This window comes from Macrotis lagotis, chromosome 1 (assembly GCF_037893015.1).
Source record: "Macrotis lagotis isolate mMagLag1 chromosome 1, bilby.v1.9.chrom.fasta, whole genome shotgun sequence".
Classification (NCBI taxonomy): Eukaryota; Metazoa; Chordata; class Mammalia; order Peramelemorphia; family Peramelidae; genus Macrotis; species Macrotis lagotis.
In genome coordinates this window covers 497209760-497223856 of record NC_133658.1, presented here as the reverse complement: position 1 = coordinate 497223856, position 14097 = coordinate 497209760, and the positions used below count along the sequence as shown (strand labels likewise).

At 33.1% G+C, this 14097-nt stretch overlaps 1 protein-coding gene across 1 annotated transcript in view; it reads left to right on the top strand.

The window, feature by feature from the left end:
* Positions 1-14097, top strand: part of UBASH3A (ubiquitin associated and SH3 domain containing A) — a 100888-nt gene that overhangs the window by 68096 nt on the left and 18695 nt on the right. The window contains exons 8-10 of the mRNA XM_074213915.1: positions 1827-1926; positions 6713-6835; positions 9118-9210. Coding sequence (XP_074070016.1) covers positions 1827-1926; positions 6713-6835; positions 9118-9210 — 316 coding nt within the window. The remainder of the gene's footprint in view (positions 1-1826; positions 1927-6712; positions 6836-9117; positions 9211-14097) is intronic.

The following is a 14097-nucleotide window of genomic DNA, read 5'->3' as shown; positions in this document are numbered from 1 at the left end:
TTCTTTAATCCAGTTCCATAATGCACCAAATAATAACCAAAGCTGGTAGATATTGTTAGGGTACTGATACCAGGGAAATCTGTGTTCTGATGAACACAGAAGAGTAAAAGTTGGGTAGAAGAGGAAAATACTAGGGAAAATAGGAAGACCTCCACCAAATAGATCTGAAGTTAGTTTATTGAAAAAGGAAACTCTAAGACTTTAAATAGGTACCTGAAAGATATATTCTACCTCCAGACTATCAGAAGAAAAGCAGAGAAAAAACAAAACTAGACCCTATAGATGACTGCACAAAGAGAAGACTTGAAGCACTGGGAATCTTAGTAGGAGACAGGGCTAACTAATAAAAAGCTTTTCAGTAGACCTGAGACCAGTGTACTGGAACAAGTTAGATACCCAGAAGGTCATGGAATTAACTCCTGATTAAGGATTATAGAAAATAAAGACCAAATGAAAACCTTTAATGAACCACTGGGAAACCAAAGCCAAGAACTAGTCACCCTATCTAAAATGGCATCACTAGAGACTTCCAGGTGAACCTAAACAAGCTTTAATAAATCCATTCAAGAACACAAGAGGAAGCTAGCCCAAGCACAAAATCCCAACAAAAGAATAAATTCAGTAAAAAAAAAAGCAACAAAAAAAAAACCACAATGAAATACTAAGACATAAAAGAAGAACAAGGTAAAATGAAAGTAAGAGAATAACCCTTCAACAAGCAGTGCCACAGGAAGATTCACAAAAACACAAAACATAATTTAATATCCTTTATCAGAATTCAGAACATCAGAAATAATAATCAAGATCTCAGGCAAAGAAAAAAGTTAAAAAGAAATAGAGTTAAAAGAAATAAAATGGGGGTGGCTAGGTGGCGTAGTGGATAAAGCACCAGCCCTGGAGTCAGGAGTACCTGGTTTCAAATCTGGTCTCAGACATTTAATAATTACCTAGCTGTGTGGCCTTGGACAAGCCACTTAACTCTGTTTGCCTTGCAAAAAACCTAAAAAAAAAACTGGAAAAGTAAGTTAATATATAAAAGCAACAGAGAAAAATAAAACCAATACTTAACATATATCAGGTGGCATAATGACTAAGTTCTTGGCTTGAATAAAAAATTGATTGAATTACTGGGAGAAATAGAAAACAAAACTATAATTGTTGATGTCCTAAATGTGACCTTTAAAAGCTTAGATAAATTCATACACTATCAATAGAGTAATGATCTTGGATAGTCTTCAAGATGATTTTTGAAATAAAAAATTTTCCCTGAGGAAATAAAGGGGGAAAAGCCCCAGTAAAAAGAGACAGAACTTGCCAACTCAATCTTATTAAGGGGCCACAAAATTCAATACTATTTTTAATATTTCCAAATATTTGTCTATTCTATGGAAAAACTGTGAAAAGTATTCTCTGGAAAATAAAGAAGACCTAAGCAGAATTTTCCATAATTATAGAGGAAAAGTACCTATTAAAGGAAAGTCCTAATTTTATGAAAATGCTGCAATATTATTAGAAGTAATGAATCTTGGATAAGGCAGTTTAGTTTTAGAAAGAATAAAGTGTTTGAAATCAAGAGACCTGTGTTCAAGTCCCACTTACAAGCCGTGTGATATTGTATGTCACTTAATATTTAGGTTTTCACTTTTTTAGTCTTTTAGAAAAAAGTTAATAATGCTTATCATACCTCCCCTACAGAGTAAATTTGAGTATCAAGAATATAAAAAAAAATTGATGGTCCCTAAAAGGCACTCTATAAGGATAGACCTTAAATTATTATAGCAAATGTTTGGTGTTGAAATACTAACTTTTTTTTCTCATTATCTCAGGTGCAGACACAAAGAAGAAGCCTCTTGGTGGTGCGTCATGGAGAAAGAGTGGATCAAATTTTTGGGAAGTCTTGGTTGCAGCAATGTTCAACTGTGGATGGTAGGTTAAGTCAAACCCTGGATCCAAATTAGATTGATATGTTGAAATTTATTTGCCATCCATTAAACCAACTTCTCTATATGATTCTTATTATATATTGTGCATTATATAACAATTTGTCTTCCATAGATTCTACTTAGTTTCAGATTCAAAACACTTATAAAATATACTGAGTCCTCCTTTCCACTCTGGATTCATCATGATTTCCCCCCCTCCCCTGAAAACAAACAAATAACAAAAACAAAAGCAATCAAGTCAATAACTTTTCTGCTAACTATATAAAATAAAATTAAAATACAAACAAGAACAGTGTACTTACTATTGGAAATTTACTCACCAGGAGTAATGCTTACCATCAACCAGACCTATTTGCTCTTTCTCACCAAAAGAATCAGGCATAAGGAAAGCTGTCCCATGCTCATCACAATAGCATTAACTCCCCATCACATTTGAGAGAGTTCCAGAGGAAAGACAAAACTTTCAAGGTTCTTACCATAACATTTGCCAATTTTATCTCTTTCTGGGGGACCACATCTTTTATCATTTAGAATAATACATGGACTTGGGGGGAATTTACTCAGGCATCTCACTAAGAAATTCATCCCACTAAGAAAATTCTCTGTCCCTTTATCTATTTGCTGTTTATCTCTAAGAAGAACTCTAATTACATGAACTTAGTAAAATGATGTCTACCACACAGGCCATGGCTTTTGCTTTTCAAATTTAAGATCAGTAAATGAAACAAAAGTAATAAATGCAACATCTACTGAACACTAATAATAATGTTAATGACAGGTGGCATTTAACTATCTCTGAGTTTTGCAAAGGGCTTTACAAATATTATCTCATGTAATTATCCACACAATAACTTATTATTATCCCATTTGACAGAAATGGAAACTGAGGTAAGCAGAGGATAAATGACTTGTCAAGGGTCACACAGCTAGTAATATCTAAGAATGGATTTTAACTCATGTCTTCCTGACTCCAAGTCTAGCACATTACATGATTGACTGCTTCTCCCAGATTTAGAAATTCTTTAGACCAGTACTAAGATATGGCCTTCTTCTATCTTGAGGTGGGTGGGGAAAAGAGAAAGGGAAAATATTTGGAATTCAGAACTATTAAAGAACTTGTCAATTCAATGCAATTGAACATTGAATTGGCTAATAAATTTTTTTAAATTTTATTTAAAAAGATAGGATCCTGTGTGGCCTTGGGCAAACCACTTAACCCTATTTGCCTTGCCAAAAAAAAAAAAAGATAAATAAAAGATAGGATCTTAATCTAGCCTACAGTTTAAGTGTCTAAATTTAAGGCAGTTAAGTGATACATTGTAAAGAGCACTGAGCTTGGGAATCAGGAAGACCTGAATTTCAATTCCGCCTCAGACACTTACTCTGTACTCCTGGGCTTTACCTCTCTCAATCTCCTCATCTTTTAAATGGGGATAATAATAGTACCTACCTCACAGGGTTTGTGTGAGGATCAGATGAGATAATATATGTAATGTGCTTTGAAATTTTAAAGTACTAGTGGGCAGCTAGGTGGTGGCTAGGTGGGGCAGTGGATAAAGCACTGGCCCTGGAGTCAGGAGTTACCTGGGTTCAAATCTGGTCTCAGACACTTAATAATTACCTAGCTATGTGGCCTTGGGCAAGCCACTAAACTCCATTTGCCTTGCAAAAAAAAAAAAAAAAAAGAAAGAAATTTTAAAGTGCTTTGTAAATGGGGACTATCATTTTTAGGCTTAGACTCACATGCTTCTGTTAAGATTTTTTAACTATCACCATTGTAGAAATCAACCAACTTTTCCAGAGCAGGAATCAAGCAAATCATCCTTACCGGTACAGGAAAGGTAATATTCTAGATTCAGATGCTGATACCTCCAAAAGTTTTATTCTGGACTATCTGAATCAGCTCTCAAAGCTGATGCTTTTCTGTCCTCTGCCCTGTTGCTACTGTGTCTATCTATCCCTGTTCTCTACATCTGTTAAAATTTGGAGGAACTGCTATGAAAACCCTTCAGTTCTTTCTGATTTCAGTTTTTTAGGTGTTGTTCTTGGCTTTTCTGATGGTCTATAACTTAGGAGCAACCAGAGATCTTTAAATGGATTAGCTTTGACCCTAGGGTCTGATCCTAAAGAAGTCATTCATTTTGGTTTGTCAATACCTGACCCAGATTTCTTCAGGGAAAACTGGAAAGCAAAACTTGTATGATTCATATCTAAGATTTTCCCTAAAGAGCATAGCATTTTCCTCTCACATATTTATATTCAATATGGGACAAGTTTGTTTTTAATTTTCTTCATTATATCATTTTCATTAAAAAAACATGCAAAGTACTCAAGGATGAGCATAAATAGAAACATTTTTGTTCAGTCATTTTTCATTGAATTCAACTCTTCATGACCTTATATCAGTGTTTTCTTGGTAGATACTGGAATATTTTCCTTTTTTCTTCTCCAAGTCATTCTACAGATGAGGAAACTGAGACAAATAGGATTAAGTTATTTGCCCAGACTCTAGAAAGGCAGACTGTGAAGGACTTTAGTTGGTATTTTTCCTATAGAGAGTAGGGAATAGGTAAAATCTCTTGATCAGGAGAATGTTATGGCCAGACCTATACTTTAGGAAGATTATTTGGTACCTGTATAGAAAATAAAGGGAGAAACTAAAGGAAAGAAGATCAGTTAGGAGGCTATTGAAGAACTACAGTTCAGAGTCAATTAAGATAGTAGAAATTGAAAGAGAGGGAATTGGATTTCTAGAGATATTGTGTAGGAAGAACTGAAAAAAACTTGGCAACTAGATTGGATGCGGTTAGGTGTGGAAGTGGTTAGTGAATGGAAGAACTGAAGATGACACCAGAATTATGAGTGGGATAATGGGAAGGATGGTAATGTTTTGTACAGAAATAGAGAAGTTTTGAGGATGGGAAGGTTTTACAGGGAAAGAACTAATTCAATACTATATATGTTAATATTGAGATGCTTTGTACATGTAAATGAAGATGCCCACCAGTGAGTTGCAGAAATAGAGCTCAGAGAACTAAAAAAGCAAAATTTGCAGTCATCTATGGTGTTGATAAGGGTGCAATGACTAGAGCACTGAGTTCAGATCTGGCCTCAGTCACTTACTAGCTGTGTAACTCTGGGTAAGTCATTGATGGAGAAGGAAACCAAGAAAATTCCAAGTGGAGTCATGAAGAATTGGACATGACTGAAATGATTAAACAATATCAAGGTGTTGATTTTTTAATTCAAAGACCAAGATGACATAAGATAAGATCAACATGAAAATTTAAAGAAAGAAAAAAAATCCAGAGGGAAATATAGATTCACATTTAGACTTAGAAGGCATGATCCTGCAACAGACTGATAAGAGATTGACCAGTATGAGAAGATCCAGGAGTGAATAATGCCATAAAGTTAGTATCTAGGAGGAGGGTGTGTTTGCCAGTGTTTTATGCTACAGGGAAGTTAAGAAGGTTGAATATTAAGGAAAAGGATAAATATTGAGAAAAATTCATTGAATTTAATAATTAAAATAGAAACCTTAGGGTGGGATGGGAAGAGGGGGCAACAGTTTAAATTGAAGGATGAAATTGCTAGACATATTGAAAAAGGTTAAGAAGTGAGAAAATAGAGGAAATTAGCATTTAGCTCTTTGAAAGAGTATGACTATAAAAAGGTTAGCCAATAAATTTAATGCAGCCAGAATGAAGACACTTAGGAAGATGACATAAGATGAATAACAAGGAGATGACATTAGATAAATACCTGACCCTTTGGACAAGTGATAGATTCCCATCTCAAAGGTAAGAAACTCTCAAGTAGTATATTTAAAAAAACTCAAATTGTTGCTCTTTGGTTTCTAACACCTACAGGCCCTTAATTTTGTATAGGTTACTTTGGCCTGGAGTCACTTGAGGGTATATACATAGGGAATAAGAATGGCAAGTAAACCAAACACATTTTTTTTCATTATTGTGATTCTGCTTAAGGTCTATACCCTTTGGCCCTCAAAGAACTATTTGCAAACCTAGAGATTCATAGTCCTCATAATTCATAGTAATACCAAAAGGATAGGTCCAGGTTGAATAGAGTTTTCCAGCTAGATAGAATCTTTTCTTTTGGGCTACATAGATGTACTTCCTATAGGTCTCTCTCTTGATCTGAGTGAGAATGATTTTTTCCATCTCTTATCCCACCATGCTTTATAAAACTCTGAATCTCTTTTCTGTCTTCATATGACTCAGCTTCTTTCTGGTACCAACACAATGTCAGTCATTCCCTGCAGAGGCCACATTGATGCTATAGCATCGTTCTAGGTCAATGAGTAGTCTGAGAGTTTCTGTGTCTTCTTTCCTTAGTCTATGAATTACCAAGACCAAGGACCAGTTCAGGTTTAAAAACACTATCTATTCTTAAGTGTCAGTTCCGTGATTACCACTGTTGCTATAATAAAACCAGAAAGTTAAATCAATGCTAAAAGATGTAAAGAAGAACATTTTAGATTTGCATAATTTAAAACTTCCTAGTTATTGCAGTGAAATGCACTGTCTTAGGAAATAATGGATTTCACCTCAAAGGAAGTCTTCAGGTAAAGGTTAAATGGCTATGTGTTGGTGATATTGTAAAGGAAATCCTGTTCTAGCATAAGTTTGATTAGATGACTACTGGGATCGTGGAATCTTGAGCTTAAACAGTAAAATGTTCTAAAACACAAATTTTCACATACTTAATAAAATTAATTGTAACCAAAACAATAATTTATACTTCAGGAAAATACTATAGACCAGATATGAACTTCCCTTCTAAATTACCAGAAAGGAAAAATGGACTCAAAAATTTTGAAAATGATCCACCCTTATCCTCCTGTGGCATTTTCCAGTCCAGACTTACAGGTATGTATTCAATGTTTTTTCTTTAACAAGATATTAATACCAAGAACTAAATTTTAAGCCATCTATATAGAAGGTATAAAGAGTGGGGAAATTCATCTCTATGTATTCAATTAATATTTTTTTTTAGGTTTTTGCAAGGCAAACGGAGTTAAGTGGCTTGCCCAAGGCCACACAGCTAGGTAATTATTAAGTGTCTGAGGCCGGATTTGAACTCAGGTACTCCTGACTCCAGGACCAGTGCTCTATCCACTGAGCCACCTAGCTACCCCCAATTAATATTTTTTAAAATAAAATTATGCCTTACATTTTTTTCAGAGGCTATTATTTCTCCCCCCCCCCCCCAGTTTTAGTCATCAATTCAATGATTTATTGTTTTCAATTTAGTACATATTTTCTTTATTTTCAAAATTTCTATTTTGGCATTTAATAGTTTTTGTTGACTATCTGGTATTTTTAGTTGTATTTCCAATACATTGATGTGCTCTCTCTTTGTGTGAATCTATCACTTCTATCTATTACTTTCTCCATCTTAGACTTTTAAGACCTGAGAGGGATCTTAAGAAAATCAGATCCAGTATCCTCATTTAAAAGTTGAGGAAAATTGATAATACCAAAGACTAGGGAGTATTCACTTATATGTCCAAAATTCCAAGAAAAATGGTTGGTACTCTAGTAGACATTGGGCTTAGACCAACTCCTCAGCTCATACACCAAGAAAAGCAGCAAACAGATAAAAACCTGAGATATAAAATGTAAAATCTGAAAGAAATTTGAGGAGCAAGGAAGAAATTAATTTTTGGCTCTATAGCTAGGAAATACTTCATGTCTAATTAAATGATAAAGAACATAGAAAGAAGTAAAATGAAAAATTTTAGTTACATAAAATTTAAGTTATATTGTCTATTGTAACAAAAACTGGAAGGAAAACAAAGTAACCAGGGTAAAAATCTCTTAGCAAGTTTTTCTGATAAAGATCTCTTTTCCAGAATATATAACAGAGTTGATTCAAATTTAAAAGACCAAGAGCCATTCCCTAATAGATAAATGGTCAGAGGATATGAATAAGTAGTTTTTAAGAGAAAGACATCTAAACTATAAACAATTATATGAAAAAATGGAACTATTCCCAAATTCTATGTATTTTATTTACCGAGGCTAGAATACTATAAGGCCTATAACCCCAGAGAAATCAAAGAAAGATAAAAAAAAAGAATATGTGCAAAAATATGTATAGCAGTTCTTATTGTGATAGTCAAAAATTAGAAACTAAGAGTAATCTATTAGACTAAGTTGTGGTGTAAGAATGTAATAAAATATTATTGCACCATAAAATATAATAATATGAATAGTTTTAGAGAAAACTGGGAAAACTATGAACTGATAAATAATGAAGTGCGTAGAACTAGAAGAATATATTATATAATGATGACACTATTATGGGGGGAGGGGTTTTTAGAGTACTAATAAAAGCAAATATTAACCACAAGATCAAAAGAATAAAGATCATATAATGCCATTTATTTCCTGAAAAGAGAAGTGTTGTAGTTAAAATTCATATAGAAACATACACATGGGGCAGCTGGGTGGTATGGCTGATAGAGCACTGACCCTAGATTCAGGAGGACCTTAGTTCAAATCCAGACTCAGACACTTACTAATTACCTAGCTGTATAACCTTGGATGAGACATTTAACCCCATTGCCTTGCAAAAATAAACAAAAAAAGACATACATGTTTGGATATAACTAATGTATTTTGCTAAGCTATGCAGCTATGTATTTAGGATTTTCTATTTTAAGATTTTTTTTAATTATCTGCTCAATGTGGAGAAGGGATAGAAGGAAAAATAAATTAAATTTTAAAAGCTCATCAACTTGAAAATTTTTAAATAAGCTTTATAAAAAGGAAAATGAGTGACAGAAATGTACTATCCTGTTACAGGTCACAGAGCTAATGAGTGTCAAAACTAGAACTAGACTCTAAACTCAGGTAATCTCTGTGATCAAAGTATTGTTTGACCTCTCTGGGAATGTGCCTATGTAGATAAGTGTGTAGATGAGCAACTTTTACAAATCACTTTTATTGTCCTTTATTATTCTTTATATTTTTTGTAATAATGAAAAAACTGTCAAAAGAAAGGAATCTATTCATGTTTTCCATTTTAGTGAAAATGAATTTGGTTGAATGCATTTCTCTTTCCTATATATTAGAAAGAAAAACCAGTATAACCCATTCATAGTTAAATATAGGTTAAAAGGAGGAATGTAACATCTATTTTACAGGAGAAGCTCTACTAGATAGTGGCATCAAAATTAACTATATGTACTGCTCACCAGCACTACGATGTGTACAGACAGCAAAATACATCCTAGAAGGTGAGTTAAATATTTAACTGAGTTTCCATCATTTCATTGGAAAAATTGCAATGATTAATCACAGAATTTTGTGTTGTTATTACTAAAATGTACCTTAGAGTTTATCTTGTTCTCCCTTCTAATAATTGAAGAAACTGAGACCCAAAGAGACCAAATAACTTGCAGAGGGGTTGAGGTGTTGGATAATAGAAAGGACTAAAATCCATTTGAATTTAAAATCCACTTAATTCCATTTCAATCCCATATTACTTCTTTCCAATGGCAAAAGAGAATTGAACAAGGTTGAGAACTTAACTGATAATTTTTAATTCATAAAGATCTCTATATCTATTCTCTCAGAATAGTCAAGAAATAATAAAATATACTTTTAAAAATTGGAAGATATTCTAATCAAAATTTCTCAGTAGAATAAAACTGCAAGATAAGCAAGATACTTCCACTGAAAGAGAAAATAAGCATAATATTCTTTCTTCAACTTCACATTTTACCTCATTTCTCTCCTGCTACACTTTTAGAAATAGAAGGAACTGCTATAATGAGGAGAAAGTTGGATTAAATGAACTATGATGTCATTTCCAACTTCAGAGGTCAAGTCAATAATTTCCCATCAGAGGATGAGGAAATTGATGATAGGCAATCTCTCAAAAAACTATGACTAAGAATGAAGCATTAAAGTCTGAAACTTTGTTGGTATATTCTGGGAAAAGTAAAGTTTAATAGTAAAAATAGTCATCTCATAGTCAAAAGTCACAAGTTCTATCTATTACTTTATCCACCAAGTGATTAACAGTGTTACCTTAATCTAATCACATTCATGACTTGCTATATATAGTTTGCCATCTGTTTAAGATAGATATACTTGGCTTAACAAGAAGTGATTTTTAAGTGTTTTCCATTCCTATAATGGAAATGTTTGACAGACAGAGTTGATGACAGCTTTTTTTCCCCTTCTTTTGAACAGAAATCAGTCTGTCTATGTTAATCACTGGCCCCCAGTGCTTTCAAGCTTTTTATTTGTTTCAAAATCTCCCTGTGCTCCCACTTTCCGAACTTCTAATTCCCTCCATCCCTCCTACTCTCAATTAATAAAGAAGAAAGCCAGGGAAACAATTAATTCCCACTATATTGTTGATGTTTCTGTGGTAAACATTACTATCCATACTTCTAAAAGGTAAAAAGATCAAATGCAGAATTTAAATAAATTACAACTTTGTTAAAGATATAATAGTGTTTTGGTATGGCTTGGTTAATGTCATTTAAGAATGGATATTAAGCATACACATATCATATTTGTGCCTTTTTTGGGTGCTTCTAAGGTAAGTAGCACACTCTTTTTGACCTGTAGAGTTCTTGTTTCTATTCCCATTAATGATATAACAATTCAAGAATCAACATCCATGTGAAGATCAAATAATATTTTTTCATCAACAATGCTATTTTAGACCAGATTGTTCTTTCTCAGAGGCAGAAAACTCCCTTTTATATAATTTTCAGAAATTTTCATTTCTTCTTCTGACCGTGAAATTTTGGGAAAACTGATTTCCTAGAATATGAGATTAAACTTCTGGATAAATATTCATTCGCAGTGGATCATTCATTCAACTCTAGCAATCTCTGAAATGTGGTATCTCTGAAATAAAGCCAAGTCCTATGCCTGGGAAAACTGATACTCTTGGTGCATGCTCAACATTCTCACCAAGGTCTGCAAAGTTCTGTAACCACACTTTTCATTCAGTGGCAATTCTTTTTTCTTAGGACTCATAAATACTATTTGTTACTCCCACTAATGAAAATTTTGGGAAAAGCCACCTTTGGAATCAACTTCTCCTAAGTTTCTTGAATCTCTGTCATCTGAACTTCATTATATTACTCTCTGAGGTTAGAAATTTTGCAATCCATTGAAAAAATCATTTCTGGTATATTTGAAATCTTCAAGTAAATATCACAAACATTAACCTAAATATCAAGACTAATCAGGACAAGTATAATGAACACAGTATTCCAGGTAATTATGTCAGAGTGCCATTCACAATAAATCTACATCAAATTGCATGAAGTAGATATCACAAATGTAAAATATTATTTGACAGACTTTTTTAGTGAATAACTATAACTAAATTACATGCAGGGCATATTAAATAAATACACCATGATCGAACACATGCAGCCATAGAAGACAAGCAAGAAAATATAACAGCAAAGCAAAACAATAATATCACCATATATAATTAGTAAACATGTTCAAGCCTCAAATTTTGTGAACATTTAACTTGCAGAAACAGCAAAGTTATGCATAAATCAATGACAAATATCTCTATAGTAAAGTATGTTGTCAGCACATAAGCAGGTAAACATGATGAGCAAAATGATAAAACAGAAGCATAATCAGATGTAGTAATTAACACATGAAATAATAAGTCTATGTAGTTATATTCAAGGCATATTTTACCTAATGGGTAACCACATCTCCATTTGTCACCTCCATATCATAAATTAATATGAGTAGAGATCAGTTAGATCCAGCTTTCTTATGACCTATGAATCTATTTGCTCTCAAACTTAAACTAGCTGTTAGTCTGGACTGATCATAGTCCCATCAGAACTACAGTTTTTCATTCCTAAAACTGAACTTGTAAAAGTAAAAAACTATTAGTTTTATTGGGATCTTTGGAGAAGTCTCTTTAACTCACGAGTATCTATGACCCACTTTTACTAGTCAACAAAATTACTTTTGGAAGCTTATTGTTTAACAGAACTAAGACTCGGCAAGACTATTGAGTTGTAGTATAGAATATCCCTGTTCACTGGAAATTATTTTTTTTGAGCCAGCATTTGGTTTAAGCTGTCTAGTGGGCAGTATTTTTATAACTAGAGTCCCCTAAGGAAAGTGTTCATCATTTGTCACTACCTATCCATCAGGGAGTTCAATTAATCTTCCTATGAACAATAAATGGTAGAGATTGCCTTTTTAAAATTTTTTTATTTTTTTATTTTCAAATTACATGTAAAAATAATTATTAATATTCTTTGAATATTCTCTCTCCTTCTCACCTTTCTCTCATCCTTGAAAATGTAAGAGGAGCAGCTAGGTGGCGTAGTGGATAAAGCACCGACCCTGGAGTCAGGAGTACCTGGGTTCAAATTCGGTTTCAGACACTTAATAATGACCTAGCTGTGTGGCCTTCGGCAAGCCACTTAACCCTGTTTGCCTTGCAAAAAAAAACTAAAAAAAAAAAAAAGTAAGAAATCTGACATAGATCAGGGCTGTCCAAAATACAACCAGCAACCAGAAGGAGGCCAACAGTATGTTTTTATCTGGTGCACCCATGGGTTTTAATTTCCATGAGGGAAAAAACAAAATAATAATTTTCATGGAGCGCATGTTAGATTATTTAATTCCATCACTAATAAATAATCTCGGGGCAGCTAGGTGGCACAGTGGATAGAGTACCAGCCCTGGAGTCAGGAGTACCTGAGTTCAAATCCAGCCTCAGCCTCTTAATAATTACCTAGCTGTGTGACCTTGGACAAGCCACTTAACCCCATTTGCCTTGCAAAAACCTAAAATAAATAAATTAATTAATTAATTAATCTCATTGATGTTAATTTTCTTAGAGATTTTTAAGCGGTATTACAGTTGAAACACATCACACAGAATTTTCAATTGATCGGGGGATAGAGACTAGTCATTTTACACTTACCTTTATACTGTTGTGTTGTCTCTTTGCTGTTTTCTGTTTGTTTTTGCACTTTGTGCTTGCTTTCGCACTTTACATCACCTGTTGTATTGATGACATGCATTCCCCCACTTTTTAAAGTTAAAAGTCCCATGACTTTACACAGTGCTGACTAAACCTAACTAAGGTAAGACTACAAATTAACTATTATATTAGCATACTGTAATTTTTATTTTGGGTGCAGCTCTCAAATAATTATTTTATTTTAATGTGGTCCTAAGTATTGGACAGCACTGACATAGATTATAGATGCACATTAATACAAAATATAATTTTATATTAGCCATGTTGCAAAAGAAAATACAGATTGGAAAAAAAAGAAAAACAAAGGAAGTTTTTTAAAAGTGTGCTTCTAGCTGTATTCAGACTCTATCACTTTCTTTGGAGATGGATTTTTTTTAATTATAAGTCCTTTGGAACTGTCTTGGATCACCATAGGACTGAGAATAGCTAAATCAATCACAGTTGATCATTACATTATATCAGATTACTCTTTCTATGTAAAATGTTCTCCACATCTCACTTCACTTTGCATGAGTTATTTATGAATTTACAGATTGTTCTGAAACTGTCCTGCTTATCATTTCTTATAGCACAATAGTATTCCATCACAATCACACCACAACTTATTCTACCATTCCCTAATTGAAGAGTTTCCCCTCAATTTACAATTTCTACCACCACCAAAATAGTTGCTATAAATATTTTTTGTACATGTTTGTCATTTTTCTTATCTCTTTGGGATATAGACATGGTAGTGATATCATTGAGTCAAAAGATATACATAGTTTTATAGTCTTTTGAACACAGTTCTAAATTACTCTCCAGAATAGTTAGATCAGTTTATAATTCTTCCACTAATAATATATTAGTGTCCCAGTTTTTCTATATTCCCTTCAATATTTATCATTTTCTTTTTTATCATATTAACCCATCTGATAGGTGTAAAGTCATACCTCAGAGCTGTTTTAATTTGCACTTCTCTAAACAAGAGTAATTTAGAGTATTTTTCATATGACTATAGACAGCTTTGATTTTTTCTTCTGAAAACTGCCTTTTCATATTCTTTAACCATTTATAAATTGAGGAATGACTCATATTATTCTAAATTTGACACATTTACTTAAAAATTTGAGAAATGAGAACTTTA